The sequence below is a fragment of the Hermetia illucens genome, chromosome 5 (genome assembly GCF_905115235.1).
Source record: "Hermetia illucens chromosome 5, iHerIll2.2.curated.20191125, whole genome shotgun sequence".
Lineage (NCBI taxonomy): Eukaryota > Metazoa > Arthropoda > Insecta > Diptera > Stratiomyidae > Hermetia > Hermetia illucens.
This window is the reverse complement of record NC_051853.1, coordinates 45,250,228-45,271,484: the sequence shown is the minus strand read 5'-3', so window position 1 is coordinate 45,271,484 and position 21,257 is coordinate 45,250,228. Positions and strand designations below refer to the sequence as shown.

The following is a 21,257-nucleotide window of genomic DNA, read 5'->3' as shown; positions in this document are numbered from 1 at the left end:
AAAGAGCAATGTGATCGTTATCACTAAGGGAACTAGTTCATTGTAGCAAATGAAAATTTTCATGAAGGCAACCCACCAAAAAATAGCTAGGTGTGACAGTTATTGTTCATATTCTTCGCCGAAGATTGAGAGACAGTAGTTTAAAAGTCCGAAATCCGAGAAAAAATCCTCTTCTTCGTAAAGGCAATGTTGCGCAGTTTTCGGTTTGATGAGAGACAGATCGACACCGCCTTGGTGAACCGAGAAACGAAAAAATATTTTATTATCTCACGAGTACGAAATTGTTTTTTATGGTGGTGGAGGTTCCTGCGGCTACGTAACGTGTATACCCTATTCTTGACTTGACCCTAAATACACATTAAAAACAATTAGGCGCCGCGGTTCAACTACTGTGGTGTGGAGCTGCTTTTTATTCTTTGGCATAGGTCCAATACATTATATGAAAGCAACCATGGTTCCAAATGTTTATGCAAAATATCCTGCCAGTGAAGAAATACCATTAAAATGGGTTTTCCAGCAAGATAAAGGCCTGAAATAATATATAATAATAATCGTTAGCGCAACAATCCATATTGGATCACGTCCTTGAAGTGTGTTAGAGCACTTCATTCGAGACCGTAACGGTACACTACAGAACACTGTAGAAGGCAATGTGGTCAGCATTACGCTCGCCCGAGATTATTACCCTGATTTGACGCAAGTACTCATTCACAGCTGAGTCGACTGGTATCCGACGTCAAATCACGATACAAATTCCACTGCCCCCAACGAGATTTGAACCGCGACTAACCACTCAGCTATCCGGACACAAATATACTAGCAAAAATGTACAAAAAAGTGGTTTGAGGACAATAGAATGCAGTTTGCAGTACGAAATCGAATCAAACCTGAATGTAATCTCCACTCATTAATCGATCATACTATCAAGCCTATCTGTTAAATTTAAAAGGAAGTGTTAAGCTGTGTCGAAATATATATAAATATAGTTGGAGGAAAATAACTAACGTCCTTGATTAAGTGGTGCGTTAATGGGTCTCGGGAAAAATTAGTTTACGTTTAAAAGTCATTTTGATAAAAATCTTATCAATCTTTCAATAGGCGGTGGTATCTATTCGAATACCGAAAAAGGAAATATTATAGTATGGAATGATCCAGCCCCCTCTTTTAAAGGGTTCTGTAGGCCATATTCCTCGTAAAGTTGTTATACATATTGGGCAAAACTTTTGGAGGCGAATAAGTCTAGTCTAATTTTGAGGAAAGTTTTCGATGCACCCATTTCATATAATTTCGAATCCAGGTTTATGACTGATTCAAATACTCTTCGTTTTTACACGAGAGATACCGAGGAGCTGTAGCTTAAAACATATTCACACCTTTAGGTGTGCATAAAATTCGGTTTCATGTCAATGATGTGATATCGTCATGCATTCTTCTAATTGGCTAATTATCTGAAGAAACCCAAGCGCCCAGAAAAAAAATAATAGATACTATCGATAAGCGAGCTAATAACCAACTTAGGCCGACTTTTAATATTAGGTCAAATCAAGAATAGGGTATACCCTACTTAAGGTGTATTACGAGAAGAAATAAAAGCCAAATTTAGTCTAAATGTATAGAGCTGCCTCTGCCCATAACGAATGAATAATATTCTTTACATATATATTTTCTCTGCAACAAGTAACTTACTATGCATTTATTACCCTTTATAAACACTAGTTATAACCTATTTCAAACAAATTTATGGGTTTCGTACCAAACAAAAATTATTTCTCGGTAGATTGTGATTTCCTTACAGTGTGCGTCGAACGACACATCCTAGATATATAAATTGATCAAAGCCTTCGAAACTCTACCTATTAATGGAGATAGGAAGAGTGCGATGAACCGTTAGACTGAGAACTTTAGTTCCCTTTTTGCTTCACTTTTCGTATCAGCAGCAAATAGATGTCATTAACTTAGTCGCGCTGTTTGAGGAAAGATGTCATGGTCCATTGAAGTCCTCCACGTTCTCTAGACAAGGTAGCACGAAGGACATTCGCGATACCAAGAAGAAGAAATATCAGGTAGAACGAAGATCTAAACCCCGCGGACTGTTCCAAAATGATCCATTGGTATTGATCCGGTCAATGTAGGAGGATCTACAGCCTGTTTTCTGTCGGTCAAGCTTTCGAAATGTTTCTTGATGTCTTCCAGGATAATTTTAGGTATTACCTTTCCGACAGCAGGGATCACGCAGGTACCTCGAATTGTCACATTCAACACGGGTTCCCTTTTCGGAAAGTTAACGATCATCTCCATCTTCCACTGTCTGGGAAAGCCTCGAGTCCAGAATTTTCGTACAAATGGAAGTAACAATTGCAGAAACTTCAAGGGCAGCGATGAATAGATCTGCGGAGAGCTTAACGAACATCATTCGATTGAGAAACATGGGAAGCGTTCCTTCCACCTCTTCAGCTGGTCGTCATCATTGATGAGGAGTCGATTATTAATATTGCTCATAGAACTATCGAAAGATTTCCACCACATGTAAGTTTTTTCGTAATGCAGTATACACTTCGGAAATCATTACGTTCTTTGGTAGCTTCTACTTCCCTGATTAGAGCAAGAATAAATTTCCTTTTGTTACAGCACACAGTACACGAGTTTTCACGCGGTAGAGGCTCCAGTGCGCCACGATCGCCACCACTCCCAGCGATCAACAAAACATTCAATCCCTTCCATTTTTCGATTCGCTTCCATGATTCAGGCAGATCATGTGATGCCCTTCGGGACGTGGTCGACGAGCTGAGTACCGCCCGAGAAAAGATTTGCTGCAAATAGCAACGTGAGCAACACGGATGTCAGCATCTCTATTTTTACGTACATCCAGAAGACACCTGCTAAATCTACTGCTGATCACAACGAGCTCCATCACACTGTGTCGATCAGTTGCAATCCACCTAACTTTATGGCAATTTCTATGCCGACGACGAGGCTATGGAAGCCACCGAAATCCACAAACCACTCACCATTATGGTTACAGTCGTCAGTACCGTGTTTCTTTATCACATGTCCAAACAAAGCGTCGTTGACGCCCAACTTGGCATTCAGGTCATGCATCATGAACACAATATCACCTCTAAGAAGCCTCTCCCCGACTGCATTCAACTGTTCATAGAAAGCCTCCTTCCCCTATGAATTAGAAGTCTCCGTTGATGCGTAACACTGTACCATTGAAATATTCCTCGTTCTGAATCGGAATTCCATAGTCTTTATCTTATCCGAAACCGACTCCCAAGAAATAAGGGAGTGCCTTGCAGTTGCGGTAAGCATTAGTTTGTAGCGCATCCAGGCATCAGGTGAACAAATCGTCTATCGAACTCCCAGTCAATTGCTGCGCGAAATGAAGCAATTGGGTGGGAGTAAGATCGACGATTTGTTGACCTGATGCCTGGATGCGCTACAAGTTCAACACCGGATTCACGCTTGCTTCAATCAGGCTTTCCATATAACAACTGCACAGGACCGCAAGAAAAAGAGGTGTGCTTGCCAGGGTTCCATCATTTAACTTCTGAATGTCCAGTTTATAATGTTTGTACTTCCGTTCATGTTAAGAGAGAAGCGAGAAAGCGAGCGTTCTAGGGACCCTCGAAACCTCGCACATTCCAAAAACCAACTCGTGTCCTAATATGATAGTCGCCTTTTGCGGCAAACAAGGAATACTTTAAGTGAATTCTTGGTCCCCGCCTTTGTAGGAAAGTCACTGTTTCAATGATGACGTGCTATTAAGGAGGTCCAACCTGCTCCCTGAGATGTCTGGGTGTTACACGGCGATTCTCAAACGGGACTGGGACCGTCTTTGACGGAGTTGGGCATCTTTACCGGAGCTGCTTGACCCAATGACGACAGTAAATTATTTTCATTCCACCGGAACTGCAAATTTAAAATCGAAAGCAAAATATAATGCAGGAAATCCATCAATGATGGCCTTCCAGAGGGTAGAGAATCGGAAAATCATCAAACCCTGTATGAAAATCCATAACTCTCAATTGAAGCAATCGCATTTTCTTCAGTGAAAACTGCGTTCTGAATTGTTTTGATGATATTTATTCGTAAAAACAGTTTCAAACTTTTAGTCACGCTTAAGAAAATTAATTGCTAAAAAATATTTACCTCAAGCGTGAGTCTTCTTTACGATGAAAGGATCGAATCCGCGCTCTCTCCCTTCATCAGGAAAGAGTCAAATACTTTACACATTTGACACAAATGCGAGACTCCGCTCTGCTGCAGGATTACAACCGCATCATTTATGACATATTAGAAGAGAAACTTCGCGGATTAGATCCTCGAATTAATCCTCAAAATTAATTTGCTTCTATCCAATTAATACAGAAACGTTAAGGTAAGACTGATTTATAATTTCCGTGAAAAAAAAAATCCTAACAGTAACATTTTTTAAAAAGAAATATTCAAATTGTAGTCTTGAAAGTAAAATATATCACAATTCTCTAATTGTTACTAGTAATGTACGGGAAAGTAGGAGATTCTTTTTTCGCTGCCTTCGGGTAGAGTGCCACCAAACTCATCACTTTGGACGTTTGTTTTCTTTATCACTTCTAGCGAGCGATCCAAAACTCCTGGGCAGTGTAGTGGTTCCCTGCAAAAAAGGTTTCTTTGGATTATGAGATTTTATTAAAGAAAACATTGCTGGGAATACCGTATTGGATGAAATACGCCTTTGAGCGTTGTTCATTGTGACCGCCGGTCCATGTGATGCTTTGTTCGATTGATAGCTGGCGGAAGATTGTTTCGATGATCTAGAATCAGTTAGCGACCGCTTCCGACCTACAGCAGAAACACCTGACCTATCTCTGGCTTTCCCGTTGGGAGTTACAGACAAATATGACCTCCTGGCCTGAGTTCGTTCGTTAGTTTTCGAGGAAGGCCCATTAGGCAATGACGAGGTGGAAGTAACCGGGAAAGTTTCCAACAAGTTTGTGGCGGCGATAGGCGTGCTTGTGACTAATTGCCCGGAGTTAGTAGACCGGGAAGCGTATGGCGTAGTAACAGTCGATAGACCCTTCTTCAAAGGAATAGTTGCCCGCAAGGGTCCTGTAGGTCGACGGCTGTTATCGTTGGATTTAAGCTTCAGTTTCTTAGGATCCAATTCTAGAGGTGTGTGGACTATTGAATTCGGAAGTCCTCTCGGTGGGAGTAAGGTATGTTGATTATTTATCACGTTCGTATGTCGCCGCTGGACAGGTGCTGGCTTCTGGGGTGCTTTTGCTGGTTCGTAAAGTGATTTTCGGGCTCCTGGTTGGGTTGTCGTTGCGGGGGAGTAGCTGATTGTACTTCGCCGCTTCAGCATATAAGGCCTGGAGGGCGTACTGAAAGTGCTTGGGGAGTTAGGTATCGGCTTAGTTGCCCGGTCGACAGACTTATCATGCAAACTGAGTGACTGGCTGCGTCCTCGAGGCTTCGACTCGAATTCGGGGGAATTTGTACTATTCAGTGCCATTTGAGTGTTTTGTCGACTGGAAAGGACGGGCGTCCCCATCACCACAATGTAGGTAGGATTAGTCACATTGGCTGGACTGGGAACGACTCCTGTTTGAAGCACATTAACATTCTGGTTGCCAAGAAGCATTCCAATGTGCTCAACAATATTTGAGATATTTGCTGAAAATTGAGGAGAGTTTGCAGATTCTGCCTCTTCAAGTATCTCAGATGGTGTTGGCGATGGATTTGTAGCCTCTTTTTCGTTCTCGTCGGACTTATTCAGATCAAATGTTCCCTGGCGGACTATAGTTGGAGGCACTTCTAGGTTAGTATGTGGATCAGAATCCATGGTATCTATGGTATGGGTGTTTGTCCCAGCGGTGTTTTTTCCAGCAAGAGTTCGCAAACTATCGAACAATTTATTAGCTTCAACCTTTTGTTCGGCATCAGATGATTTTAAAATGATTTGTTTCATTGACGCTATCAAGTCGTCGATATCTTGGGAATTACTTGCTTCCAATTTCTGGCGTTGGACTCTCTCTCGGATTGCCTGCAAGTCGATTGTATTCGAAGAGTTCTGCCCGTTTGTTCCCTTTTCAGTCATTTTCTCCTTGTATCTAGCCAAGGCGTCAACGGCATCTTTCTTCGGAGTTGCCAGGATAGTTTGCCGGTTCTCAGTCGTTTTTTCCGTTTTCTCGATTTCTTGCAAAATTGGAATTTTTAGAAATTCCAGTTCACTCTCCTGTTCAGTCTCTGAGTCTACCCAAACTGGATTAGTTGAATTTATGTCGTCGAAAGAGTCACTAAACTCGTCGCCAATGATATCCTTTCCGGATTTCGATCCTCGGCGGGAAGGAGATCCTGTGGAAGATCCGGAGTCACTAAGCCTGAGCAACCGTTTTCGAAGTCCATTTATAAACTGAGATCCATTCCCGCCTGATTTGCTGAGAGACTTGCTGCTGTCGTCATCAAGCAGAACTGGTGCAGATGCATCGATTTCGGTTGTATTTTCGAGCTTGTTTGGAATCGGTTCCGTGGTACATTCAATGGTTTCATCCCTAGTGCTAAGGCTATCCTGATTTGAAAGAATCTTTTCCGGGCTGGGTTCCATTGGCCTTTCTGAGTTCATGCACGGATTTTCACTCACACTCTCTTTCGGCGGGGCCAAAGCCAACTCGGCGCCGTCATTTGCATCAGGATTACCTTGCCCTTTTATACAATCGAAATTCAACGTACTTGCCTCGTCCAGTCCCAGCAAATTTACAGTTTCCACCTGACAGGTGTTGTTCGAATTCAATTTATTGAGCTCTGCTTGTCTCGAGAGCAACTCAAATGGGTCGTCGGATAAATCCGCCTGGTTAAGCACCACATCAAAAGGGTTATCATCTAGACTAGGCTCTTTGTGTGGCCCCACTCTAATTAAGATATTTTGCGGAGATAGAATCGAACTTTCGCCTGTTTGATCCGCGCTGACTACATTTTCGACTGTTTCTAAACTCCAATCAATTAAATTCGGTGTATCACTGTCTGACATGGTACGAAACTTACTCTACGCGAGGATGTTCATGAACCAATTGAAACTTTCGAGCAAATACAATTACTAACTTATTACAATCTGGAACTCAAATAGAACTAGCCGACATTTCAAATGCCCGTGTAACAGTCTTTTGTGTTGTTTAGTCGTTTTAGGCATTCAAGTGTTGCCATATAAAATGCACCTGTAGATATAAAGAAAATAATAGAATTGATATATTCTTTGATGATATCGCCAATAGTATGACTAAATTAACTTAACCAAATTTGATCACATAGTTATAGTTAGGTGGCTATAAAATGAATAAATTTACACATACTGCCTTCTTAACCAAAACAAAGTGCATTCACTTAGGCGTTAATCACATCTGATGTCATCTCCGTTTGACGTTTGTTGTCCGATTGCTAAGAGTCTGCCGGAGTCGCTCTTGCTTGAGGTGGCAAAATCTTAGAATTATTAACAACGATGGCTAGTTTTATGCTCCCGCCTGTTGTCAGCTATGCCTGCTCCTGTGGTTTAATCAATCCAATTACCAAATTGTATTTTTGTCGTCACTGCTTGCAACTGAGGTGTGGCTTTTGTGTCTGCCATGAAGTAAGTTTGATGAAAGTAAATCATTTAAGCGAACTTAACTGTTTTATCTCCCTTTCCAGGTTGATTCTCATTTTTGTTCCAGCTGCTTGGAGAATATTCCTTCTTCGGAAGCCAAGCTGAAGAAAAATCGATGCAATAACTGCTTCAACTGTCCCAGTTGCCAGCATACGCTTTCGGCTAGGGCGACTACTGTGGTCGTGCCAAAGTAATTATTCATAAAATTTTATTGTTTTTGGTTTGTGAGCGTGTTTTGCATTTTGATTGCAGAAAAGTAGACGACCCGGAGAAAGGCGATGGAGACGACAAAGAAAAGGATAAAGTCATCACCCGAAAAATGTATTACTTGTCCTGTTTGGCGTGCAGATGGACTACTCGCGATGTCGGCATTCCAGATCAAACCGTTGGTAAGTTTCTACCTTATTTTGCCGTTAATTTGTAGAAGAGGCTTTACACTAGTTATAAGGCTCCAAATACTGAAAATCAGACTGATAGCATTGCTCATTGTTGAAGTATATGGCAACATATCCCCCCATCTCCAAAAAAAGGTGTTTGTGGGATGCTACGTTAGAGGATGCCCTGTCCATCTTGAAAAAAAAGTAAACGGCATTTTAATGTGTGGAGTACATCAGGATTCGCAAACTAGGATTATTAAGAGCGGGAACAAGTTGCTTTCCATTTGATCCGGTCCGGTATCAAGTGGATGCGGACTTGACTCCCTGATCCCCAAACAAGAGAATGCCATAATTAACCATAAAACCTGAACTGACCAACAATCTGCTATACTTGTTTTTGTTTGAGGATTGAGGGAGTCCTAAGTCCGCATCCAGTTGATGCTGGATTGGACGAATTTGGAAGAAACCTTCCACATTTGTGGTCCACGGGCCTTCTTTTTTGTGCCAAATACCCTAAAATTCAAAAAGTCCAAAAAAAAAGTGACTTAGGGTTTCGTCCAGGACAGAGGCAACTCATCAGACGCTGCCTTACCTCTGCTCTGGCAGCAGTGTGACCGAAAGCGCTGTGGCGATCGGCAATACGACATTGTCACACACAACGCGGTACCTTATGTGCGATCCAATATTATGATTATTGTCTAACGAGCAACTCGGCACAGTTCCCATTCTCTCCGAATTCTGGGAATTCGCGGCCAGTTTCGACGCCTTCATCCTCGGTGGTGACCTCAACGCGAGACACGTATATTTGAGGCGACTCAGTTAACAACGAAAACAACAGTTTCTCTTCGACTGATTCCAGTTAGGATCCTTCCTTAGCGCGGACAATATTAACGCTGGAGTGCCATCTCTTTATCGAAAGTCTTCCTTCCTAGACGGCTTTATAATCTCGTCCAATCTCTTAGCATGTGTCACTAGCTGCTCCTTTTTGAGAGCCCACTCCGACCACCATGCCTTCAGCCTCTCTCTGCATCAAATTCTCTCTTCCCTCCACCATCCACATAAATGCAGATTTTTCAATCTGACTAACTGGGACGATTTTCACCGCGGCTTATTCAGTGCGCTGGGTCCTCCCCCGCACAAATCGCGCTTTCACTCTAATGATGAGCTAGACACTTACATCTGGAAATTCAACTCTGCCTTCGAAACTATAATCGACAAATACGCTCCAGTTAAAGAGCCTGGTTACTACAAATAGGGGTGCCTTCCCCCCTCAACCCTCCTCTTAGTCCGCGATAGAAACAAGTTACTGCAGCGCAGGAAACGATTATTTCACCGGCTACGGAACAAATGCAACACTTACTACCGTCTCCTCTTCGAGATTTAATGACCTGTCCAGCAAAATCAATAGAGCTTTTGAATCCGAACTGAATGCATCCTACAAGAAACTCCTCAAACCTGGTCCACAAGTTTTCTCACCAATTAATCGAATGTCTGGAAGGAAAAAATCTTCTCTCAACGTCAAATACTACCCGATAAAAATAAGTAACCTCTATTTTCACTCCCCTGAGGAAAAAATGTCCGCCTGTGTAGACTATTGCTGACACTTATTCAGTACCAAATCGCCCACGGACCCCATCTGAAACTCGATAAAAGGTTGAGCTTGGAAAGGTCTTACCTTTGCCCCTTTCCCCCCAGCTGCCCCGCTGATATAGTCAGAATCGGATCGTTCGCCTCCTTTACCTTCCTAGGGAGGTAGGGAGTTGAATTTGCAATCACCCGGTCCAACAATAAACAAGTCGGGAAACCGGAAGCTGGACGCTTCAGGTACGAAAGGTTTTGTGTATTTCTTAGTACGTAGCACGTAATATATCCATATATTATGTGAGAGTATCCACTTTCGGGTGATATTGACATTCATAGTCTTCAACTTTCAAAGAAGCAACAAATTTGAGGTATTATAACTTTGTTAGTAATAGTGCGATTTCCACCAAACTTGGTAAGCTCATGCTCTATATTATAGCCTACTGCAAAATTTCATGGTACTAGGATGAACACAAGGGGGGTTTCTAACCAATTACAAAAAATTGTAGTAATATACTATTATTAACTTTATTTAAACAGATATCGGCATGGAAGGTATTTCGGAGCCCAGGCACCATATAGTGGCAGCCTCTAGATTTTTTTCAGATTTTTCGGTTTGGTGGTTTCTGAGAATGGCCCCCTTAAAGAAGTGATCACTTTCAACCCTCCGCGCTCTCCACCCTTCCAACGAATGTCAAAACTAAGATCGGCTTTGAAAAGTACTAATCGAGACCTTTAATTCGATACCCGCATGACTATATTTGATGAAAAAAAAATTTACACCCCTCTTTTGCATGTATGGGGAGCCCCCCGCAAATTCGACGTAAAAGGATGTAATTTACTGTATGCGTCAGCGTTCACAGTTCCTACCTTTGTACCAAATTTGGTGTCAATCACTATAACCCTCTCCGAGAAAAATGCGTGTGACGGACAGACAGACAGACAGACATTGAATCGATTTTAATAAGGTTTTGTTTTACACAAAACCTTAAAAAGGGCTAGGGAGAATTAGATTCTTCTTGAATGGAATTTTAATATTTCACTGGAATTTCAATTATTCTCGTTAATTATGACGTCAGCATCTTATTTATATGGTTAGGATGCTGTTAATTAGCACGAAATTGATAAGTTTGAACTGCTATAACTTTCTCACTAATAGTTGGATTTTCATGTGGCATGTGGTATGTGTATGCACGAGGCTGTCCTCTATGTCGGTGCAATTTAGTACACTTAGGATGAACTTAAGGGGAGTTTTTTAGTCTATTTCTAAAAGTTGATAATATACTATTAGTAAATTTTTTGAGCAGATACCGAAATGGGACATCTCTCGAAGATTAGATTTCACATAAGTGTTTTACACAAAGCCTTAAAAAGGGCTGCAGATAAATAGATTCTTCATAAATGTGACTTTAATATTCCACGCGAATGTCAATTATTCCGGGTAATTATGACGTCAGCATCTGATTTGCATGGCTTTGGGAGCAGTAAACTCGCGCGAAATTGCTAAGTTTGAACTGCTATAACTTTGGCGTTATTTGCCTGATTTCCATGAAATTTAGCACATATATACGAAATATTGTCCCCTATGCTGGTACAAAATTCGGAAGTCCTAGGATGAATTTAAGGGGGGTTTTCAGTAAATTTCTAAAAAGTAGTAATATACTATTAGTAAGTTTATTTGAGCAGATATCGGAATGGGACATATTTTGAGGCCTAGATTTCATCTAGGCGCACGACCCTGATTTTTTTCGGATTTTTAGGTTGGGTAGTTTCCGAAAATGAGTCCTGTCTCACTTCAAATGCGTACATTTTGACTCCTTACTCACGCACTTTGCAATTTATGCCAAAACTAAACAAGTTTCGGAAAGTACAAATCGAGACCTTTCATTTGATACCCTACACAACTATATCCGGTGAAAAAATTTGTTAAATCCCCCCTTTGCATGTATGGGGAGCCCCCCTTTAAATTCCACATAAATTTATGCCACTCGCTGTATGCGTGGGATTTCATAGTTCCCATCTGTCCACCAAATTTCGTTTGGATCGGTTTAGCCGTTTTGGAGAAAAATGCGTGTGACAGACAGACAGACAGACATTGAATCGATTTTAATAAGGTTTTGTTTTACACAAAACCTTAAAAATCATCGGACCCCGATGGTGCTTCTAACTTTGTCCTGCAGAAGGTTGCACCTACACTGCCTGAACAACAGACACTTCCCGGTATCATAGAAATCAGCCCTCCTAATACCCCTACGAAGGGGTACTAGGTCGATCTCAAAGATATGAAGCCTGTCTCTCTTCTTTTCAATATTGGAAAAATCTTCGAACATGTCTTACTAAGTCACCTATCATTCCACTTAATCAATTCGACTTTGAAAACCTCAGATTTACCGAACAGGCAATCCTGTACCTGCATGACCATATCTTCAATCAATTGCCCCCTCCCTTTACTCAGAAACCTTGGAAACTTAATCTCCAACAGAACATTCCAGGCCCCACAATTTTTAACATCTTCCTTCACGATATTCCCCTCCCTCTCGTAAATTAATCCCCTACGATAACGGCAACACAAACGGCCTCTCACCTGCCTTTTCTCTCCAACGACAATGAGGAGAGATTCTCTTCGCTGACGACAATATCCTATATGCGAGTGTCTCTCTCTCAAACTCTTAACCAATAGGGCCATTGCGTATTTCAACTGGTGGACCCTCACCGTTAATTCTTTGTATTCTGCCACTGGCTCACATTTATGCATTGTCAACAGCACTCTCAAGCCAAAACTAAACATTAAATACCTAAGAATCTCTCTCAACAACAAACTTAAATGTAACCCTCACGTCAGATCTGTTATTGTCAAAGCTTCTAAGGCTGCAGCTACCTTAAATAATCTCCTCTCATCTCGGGCCCTGCTACCAAACCCCTCTTATACAAAACTCTAATTCAAAACAAACTTCTAATTTCTGATCTACAGCTTCCCAGCATGGGCTACAATGTCCCCAACGTAGCAGAAGCCCTCCAACACTTCAAAAGGAAGACCCTCAGGAAATGCACGGCTAAATACAGAAGGTCTAACTTAAAATTTCACAAAAATTCGCTCCTGTACGACCTCTCTAGGGTTTGTCCCATAATACCGCAAATGATCAAACTGCCGTGCGTCAGACTGAAGAAGTGGCTGTCCCACCCTAACCCACTCAAAAAATTTGGCTACGCATGGTGCCTCGTTACGAGAGCAGAGGTACTGCGTGTCAGGGCTGGCCCCCCTCTCAGACAGTAATTCTCCTCTCAATCATCACGCCTTCCCTGCCTCTTTTATCCCCTCCTTTTATCAAAGCTCTTCCTCGGACTTTCACAGAGGCTAACCGCGTTGGGCCGATGTTCCGGTAGTCACCCCTCGCGCAGGTATAGATCACCTTTCATTATATTTTACCTCATCACCTTCATCATCAACGGCGCAACAACCGGTATCCGGTCTAGGCCTGTCTTAATAAGAAACTCCAGGCATGCCAGTTTTACGCCGATGTTCACCAATTCAATATCCCTAAAAGCTGTCTGACGTCCTGATCTACGCAATCGCTCCATCTCAAGCAAAAATTTGCAATTTTTCTTGCTAAGAACCCAAGTCTCCGAGGAATAAATGAGGACTGGCAAGATCATTGTCTTGTACAGTAAGAGCTTTGACCCTATGGTGAGACGTTTCGAGCGGAACAGTTTTTGTGAGCTGAAATAGGCTCTGTTGGCTGCCAACAACCGTGCGCGGATTTCATCGTCGTAACTGTTATAGGTTGTGATTTTCGACCTTAGAAAAGAGAAATTATCAACGGTCTCAAAGTTGTAGTCTTCTATCTTTATTCTTCCCGTTTGTCCAGTGCAATTTGATGTTGTTGGTTGGTTGGTTTTCGGTGCTGACGTTGCCACCATATATTTTGTCTTGCTTTCATTGATGTGCAGCCCAAGATCTTGCGCCAATTGCTGCCTGCTCGATCTGGGTGTACGTCTCGGGTCGTTCTTCCCATGATGTGGATATCGTCAGCATAGGCCAGTAGTTGAGTGGACTTAAATAGGATAAATAGGATACCTCTATAATTGCTGCACTGTGTGATATCTCCTTTTTTATGTATGAGGCATTGATTCCCACACCTTGAGCACAAGCTTATGAACCACTTGGTGTAATTGGTCGCCTCCATATCTAACCAAATCGCCTGTAATTCCATCGGTTCCGGGCGACTTATGATTTTTAAACCTATGGATTGCACGGACTGTTTCTTTTACACTTGGCGGTGGCAGTATTTGTCCGCCGTCTTCAATTGGCGGGACCTCCAGGCTTCCTTTTTCCGATTGTGAAGTCGTTTTTCCGACGTAGATATAATGCTCACCCTAAACAAAAAAACATTGGCTATTACTGAATACTGTATTATATATACACGAAATGAGAATATCCGCGATCGTTTTGGGGATCGTGGAAAAATTGCGAGAGAGCCGTCTTCGATGGTATGGTCACGCAATTCGTGCTAACGAGAATTCACTTGCCAAGAACATCGAAGTCGATGGTATACGACCAAAAGGCAGGCCGAAACAACGGTGGCTTGATACGTTGGATGGGAATTTAAAAGCCTCGGGGTTGCACCCAGATCAGGCATTCGATAGAGCTAAATGGCGAAACCGATCACGACGAGCCGACCCCGCTTGTGAACGGGACAAAGAAGAAAAAAAAAGATATACACGTATGAATATAAATTCACGATACACGTATTTCCGAATTAACCCGGACACCTCTGGTTTAATGTACAAATAGATCTACCTGAATTAGGCACTATCTCAAAGCTTCATTGACATATAAATACATACATATGTCTATCTCGAGTAATTGATATCGATAGCTGAGTGGTTGGAGCACACGACTGTCGTACGGAAGGTCGCAGTTCAAATCTCACTGGTTGCAGTGGGAAAGGGGTTTAATGTAAGAGCTCTTGCTGTGTAGGCATAATCCCACGGTCCTCTTCGGACACGGATTGATATGAAAACGGTAACTGGAATAACGGTACTAGTACTAGTACGAGTTACACAGTGCGACTCCCCACTTGAGCCCACCAGGAGCTCTACCTGGGGGCAGGGGTGGAGTGTTGGTTAAGGCGAGGGGGCCAACTGCAAATAACCGGGCCGAGAACACATCAGAATTCTCCTGGAACATGGCCGTCTGGCCGTCTCTTCCGGTTCCCATAGTAACAGATAATTTCTGGTGAAACTTCGTGGCAAGAGCGACTTCAGATGATAGGGGTGGTGGGGACGGCATTCTCCAACGTAAAGCAATAGTTCAATAATGTGAGACCCCACAAAGCTGTGCATATTCGAAGAATTGGGCCACTTAAAGAAGAAATTGAAGGACACTGTTTCAATGGTTTCTTACTTGTCCTGAAAGTTTTTTTTAATTAAAAAAAAATATAAAAACCTTGGAAAATACTTTTTCAAATCAGTCGCAAGCCAGATGGACCAGAACTAAGAAGAAGTGTGATAATTACGGTTTTACGTGATTTCGTAATGAAAATTCAAAATAACAAATTCCGGTTTAAATTTGGCTGATTGTGGTCGATCCAACCAATGTACCAGGATAAAGTAATAACTAACTCGAGTAAATGACAACTTTGCCACTACCGAAACATCTTTCATTCGGCAGTTATAACTATTGAGAGTACTACTTCAGTCTTTCAAACCATATTAAAGGTCGATAATATTAGCAAAGCGAGCTCAAAAGCTATGTCTACATACAGGTCAATTCAGGAGCATACCGTATCCATGCGGTCTCTTCTTTCAATTTTTTTACTTTTCCTTCCTATTATTTATTATCATAACACTTAATATTTTGCTAGTGATAAGTCTACAGTAGTAGGACAAACAGAAACATCTATAACGCACCGCTATTTGAACCCGGAGCGACATTTCCAATCAAATAATCGGTCGCTTCTTCGTCGCCCTAGAGATACTGTATTTGACCGAATGTGTTTGGAATAGAGAAATGAGAACTCTGAATTAGTATACTTTGTTCGGAACGGTGCACTTCGTAAGCTTGGAAATCTACGCTACAACACTCTGAGTTATCAAATCTGTTGTTTTGCGGTTGATTGCTTATTTGCCCTCGGATCTTAATATTAGCTTCTCTCAAGGTTGCTATTAGCTAACACGCAAAGTATTGAAATGTTGCAAAAAGAATTTCTTAAGCAACGCCTACGCAACAAACGGGCCCAAAAAGGGTCATGACAGATCCTGGTGACTACATTTGTCAAAGAAGCTGTGATTTGTTTTTTTGCCACGAATATGTCTGTCTCCATACACAAGGTCGAGCAGCTATATTTTCAATTTCTCCCTTTGGTTTCTCTTGCATTGCTCGAATTTAGGTCCATTCTGAACCACCACCGCGAATTGAAGTTTTGAACATGACATGAGGGGACCGAAATGTCTTTCACGTTCCCTGGACTGGCTCACTTAGAGGAGGAAATCGTAAACACGTGTCGACAGAATATTTGAGTGAAGTTGCACGGCCAACTTTGGCCACTTTTTTAGTAGCTCTGCAGTCATAATTGACCATAGTTAATCCGGATGGTCCTTCTACCCATCGCCAATGTTTCACAGTTATCTTAGCATATTCGTCACATTCAGCGTCTAAAAGATCGAGGAAAAAGCAGTATCTAATGATGACGAAATTATCAATGGCATATAATTATATATAATTATGCAATTTGGTTGGTGTTAAACGATGAAAAGTGCAATACTATTATCACAGTAGTTTTTAATAGTTTTGTGCGAAACATGATTAGAAATGTATAATTTCAGCTTCAGGAGCATGGCCAGAATGCGAGTACGCCAACCAAACACGTTTGAATGCTATCATGGAATACTACCAATCCGTAGTTCTTCAAGAGAAGCAAGAAAAACAAGATCTCTGGAAGCGAAAGACACCAAAAAAGCATAAATATTTTTCTTTGACGGTAAATATCATAAATACATCTTTTAAAGTTAATTTCCTCCTTGAATTTCCTTTTTTATAATTATATGAAACAGGATAGAACTGGCCTAACCGTGTCCATGATTCGCCGTCAGATGGGTTGGGCTGACAAGGCTCCTCCCAAGCCCAAAGCTATCACTCCTTCTGAAGCAAGCGAGGAGGTAGATGAGCTTCCGGAGTCAATTTTTACCGAACCAGTCAATCTTAAAAACAGTAAGACTTTGGGCTTTTCATAATTTTTGATAAAATTGCAAAACGACCTGTTCAATTCCAGTAACAACAATCAAGCAAAGACATTCGCAACCAGCCGATCAACCAGAAACTGTGGATAACCTCTTTCCACAAAGGAAAAGTTTATGGATAAAACGTTCCCTCCGTTGTCGACAATGCGAACACAACATCATTAAGCCCGAATATCACCCAACATCCATCAAATATCGCATTCAATTGTTCGCTAGTTATCACGTTCCCGAAGTGCGTTTAGTTAAATGCGAGCAGCCGCTTAAAGCAGGTGTTGCTAATTTCGTGATTTTGAACTTCGCAAACCCAACTATGCATGATATGGTTGTTAAAATCATTGAGTTGCCTAGTGAAGACGAAGAGGCCTTACTGATTGAGGAATTTCGTCGAGGATTCGAAAAACAAACTTCGCTAACATCAACTCCTAGTCTAACTTCAGCTCTGTCTCGACAAACTTCCCTGAATGAAGAGCCACGATTTGTGGATAAGCGGACTACAGCTAAATTAGAGTATCCTAATGTACCGTTTACTGTCAATCATCGTGACGATTCGGCTGAGTTCGATGAAGATACTCAAATTCAACAAGAAGAACCTCCGTAAGTATGACTTATTACTTTCTATGCTTTAATTGTAAGCTTCAAGTAATTAGTTCAAAAGTTTCTAGCATCTAGAATTAGATGTTTGGAAGAAGCATGCATTTATTTCCTTCCGCAAGATAACATTTATTTTATTAACAACAATCAATCAATAACAAATAATTTTCATCCAATATTCCAAGGTTGAATACACCACACTTCATTCAATCTTCAATTAAACAATTACTTATATATTGTCTGAACCTTTCAACAATATTTCTCAGAACTATTGATCCAAACTACAATTATCACCTTAATTTTCTGTTACAGTTTTGTTATATGGCGAAAGTCGAATAAAGTCTCTGTGAAGCTGGGTTTTACTCCAGACCCCGATTTAGCATCGAATGATGAGGTCGTGGTTGGCTTTTCCATGCAATACAATTATGTAAATACTGTCATCAATACTGCGGACAGAAGTGAGCCACAGAAACATACACTACATGCTCGTGTCTATGTTAAAGTTGGTAATATAACCAGTGAAAGTGCTTAAAATTATAACGATTTTTTATATTGCGCAAATATTACGTTATTTATTCGCTACTAATAAAATTATATACTCAATGCTTACAGAACCAAGTGTGTTTGATTCGTTTATACATATAAAACTCAATCTTGATTGCTGTATAGTTTTCCAATGAAGATGTATAGTCAATCCTCCTCGTAATTTAGTGGGTATGGAAAAACAAATTGCCAACGTGTTTGGGGTCCGACTTGCCTTTGAGTTTCGACTCAACGGGCACCACACAAAAAACTCCAATATAAATTGTAAATGTAAAAACTCTGCATCTCACTTCATGCGCAAGCAGGTGGGATCTCTTACAACTACTGAAGAAATAGCTTTTATATACTCTAAGCTCCTTTTTGTATGAGAGCTGGAAACTAAGGGCACAATTGGTAAGAAAGGATCTGTGGACTCAAGTGAAGAATGCATGAGCCGCAATATTTAACTAAACTTCACCAACATTACAAAAGATTACCAAACATCACCGTTCTTCGCAGTACAAGTGGCGGCGGCAATTATCGAGTGCCGAGCCGATGTTGGCGTCGAGTATCGCTTGCAGATCTATTGTAGTTAAGATTGCCAGTTTTTGGTTAGCTTTAGGCTAGAGAATAATTTCGGATATGTACCGAATATGCAGATGCATATTCTTGATTTTAAGTAATTGATTTCGAATGTTGTCGCATCACAATGAATGCCGGCTGCTGATTGATGCGTGTATGGCGTTGGTCGGTGTAACATTTTCTAGTACAAATGATCGAGATAACTGTCGAGCGCCGATTTCGATTATGGATTGCGAATGTTTTTTCCCGACTAACTTTGGTTTGAAAAGATGATTTCAATTTTGTGAGTGGTAGACAAACTTTTAATTATGTTAGCCAAGATAACGCCAAATAGGTTTAGTAAATTTTATACTGGTAAGGTGGGAAATGACGGGCCAAAGGAGTTAAAGAATTAAAATTTTTGTAGGCAAGCGTAAGGCTACATTCACTCGATCATCGGCATTACGAAAACGTCGGAATCTCAGCCAGAATTTGTATTTCGTTCTTCGTATACGATGAAAGAAGGGAACAATCATGCATGATCAATCTTAATGTTAATAGAACGTGTGCGAAATGTTTTGCATGAATGTTTGCATATGAAAAAAAAATTGTGCACTTGCGGATGATTCAAAGCATTGCTTAGAGCTGTTTCAGCGTAATCTTAGAGAATTTGTGCGACGGGCAATGGACGAGACATGGGTACCCCACTATCATCGGCCAGTAAACTGTTTGGCAATAGAACCAGGGGCAAGTCGTTCAACGCAACCAAGTAGTAATTGGCCAAAAATTGCCAGAAAAAATGTTGGTCAGTATTTTTTGGTGCCCATGGAATATTTCTTTATAAATTGTCTGGGAAAAGCTAAAACAGCAACAACAAATCAATATTACATGTTATTGAACCAATTGAATGATGAAATCAAAATACAAAGGCTGCACACGAACAAAAAAAGTGCTTTACAACCACGATCATTTGGTGGCCTGAAGATCGAACATCGAAGTCCCCGAGCAATATGCGAAACTCCTAAGCAGCGGGAGAATTAAAATTGGATGGGTAGTATGCAGGGTACGAATGCGGCTAGCCCCACCAAGTACTACAGGTGTCTGAATTATGGACACACTATGGAGGACAGTATACCGGAGATTCAGCCAAGTGGGTCATCAAGGGAAGACTTGTAATGAAAGCGAAAGTTGCGTTCTCTGCAGGGATCGTGGCACGTCTAGTGTACGAATGGCATGATGCGCATTTTACAAATTAACATGCACCGGAGTGCAATCGCTAACCAGTTGCTAGCACAGTTCGCTGCGGAACTAAACGCTGATCTAGTGCTAATTAGTGGGCAATACCGAAACAGGGACCCGGCCTCATGGCATCTCGACTTATCGGGCATGGCGTGTCAGGCTTCCATGCCTCGGAGGGGCCCCAGTCGCGACAAGCCAGGAGGGATAGCCCGAAGTAATGTGTCAAACGGTCCCAGACTAGTTCTCTGATGACAGGGAGGTGTTTAGTTGGTAGTCCGACAGCGTACTGTTACGGGAGTCTAACACTACTCCCAAAAAAAGATCCCCTATGATAATCAGTTTCTATTATTAGCGATCTTTTCCAAGCACCATACTTCCCAGACATGATACTGAACGATTACTTTTTGTTCCCGGTCAAAGTTTAGAAGTCAAACAGGTAACAGAGGCGCTCGGCAAATCTTGCTTTATGAGAGGCATAGAAATGTTGTGTCCGGATAACTGAGTGGTTAGAGCGCAAAGATGTCGTACGGAATGCCATGGTTTAAATCTCACTGGTGGCAGTGCGAATTGTATCGTGATTCGACGTCGGATACCAGTCGACTCAGCTGTGAATGAGTACCTGAGTCAAATTAGGGTAAGAATCTCGGGCGAGCGCAAAGCTGACCACATTATCTCCTTCAGAAATGTTGGAGGAATTGCAAAAAGTGTATTGTAACCCATCTTGAGAGAATAGATTCCACTGCATAGCGTAGCCAGCAATGCAATTGTTGCCTCCCTTTAATTTGTAAAATATCCACTGCCACTTCCGCTTTCCAACCACAATACGTATGAATGCCATGCCTGTGCGCCGACCGAGTTCTTCATTTGAGATAGTGTCAGGCCAACCTCCTATGATGATACGACACAGACAGGTCTTGTCGAAGGCCTGGAGCTTTTGAGTAACCGTGGAGTTCACTTTCCATGTGTTACTCCCATATAGCAACACAGAAAGAACACTAACAAAAAATAGTCCCAACTTGATTTTGGTGTTGAGATAACTCCATTTCCAGATTATAGACAGGGTAGCAAAAACGAATATAGCGCTGTTAATACGTCCGCAACAACTAGTTCGGAAGAAATTGATTGACGATCGATGCTCTCCGCATTAATACAGATAGGAAGAGTGCAATTACCCGTCAGACTGAGAACCTTGGTTTTATTGGTGTTTATTTTCAATCCAACTTTTCTTGCTTCTTTCCAAATCCAGAGCCATTTCTCCAAGTTTCATGACCCGGTGAGAGAGCAAACAGATATCATTAGCGTAGTCGAGGTGGTTGAAGAAAGATATCATCCATTGAATTCCTCCACGTCCTCCGGACAAGGTAGCATGAAGAGCGTCACCGATAACAAGAAATAATATCAGTGGCGGACTCCGTTTTCGATCTCAAACTTCTCCGTGCAGCACGTGACATTTTGCGACTTCATATATCGCTCTGATAATAGCTATTGATAATATTAGGTGAAGGCGGCTCTACGGTTTCTTACCA

General features: G+C 41.6%; 2 protein-coding genes across 2 annotated transcripts; one reads left to right on the top strand and one right to left on the bottom strand.

The window, feature by feature from the left end:
- Window positions 1–4,376: 4,376 nt before the first annotated feature.
- On the bottom strand, window positions 4,377–7,012 carry LOC119657087. Its single transcript, XM_038063842.1, has 2 exons — window positions 4,697–7,012; window positions 4,377–4,636 (listed from the first exon to the last, which is right to left on the bottom strand). The coding sequence occupies exons 1-2, from the start codon at window positions 7,010–7,012 to the stop codon at window positions 4,565–4,567; spliced, it is 2,388 nt and encodes a 795-aa protein (XP_037919770.1). The 3' UTR covers window positions 4,377–4,564.
- A 465-nt stretch (window positions 7,013–7,477) lies between these two features.
- On the top strand, window positions 7,478–18,023 carry LOC119658018 (dynactin subunit 4). The gene is made up of 7 exons (XM_038065247.1): window positions 7,478–7,606; window positions 7,666–7,811; window positions 7,874–8,010; window positions 16,405–16,559; window positions 16,633–16,789; window positions 16,851–17,412; window positions 17,722–18,023. Exons 1-7 carry the CDS (start codon window positions 7,478–7,480, stop codon window positions 17,939–17,941), a joined length of 1,506 nt encoding a protein of 501 aa, XP_037921175.1. The 3' UTR covers window positions 17,942–18,023.
- The last annotated feature ends 3,234 nt before the right edge of the window (window positions 18,024–21,257 follow it).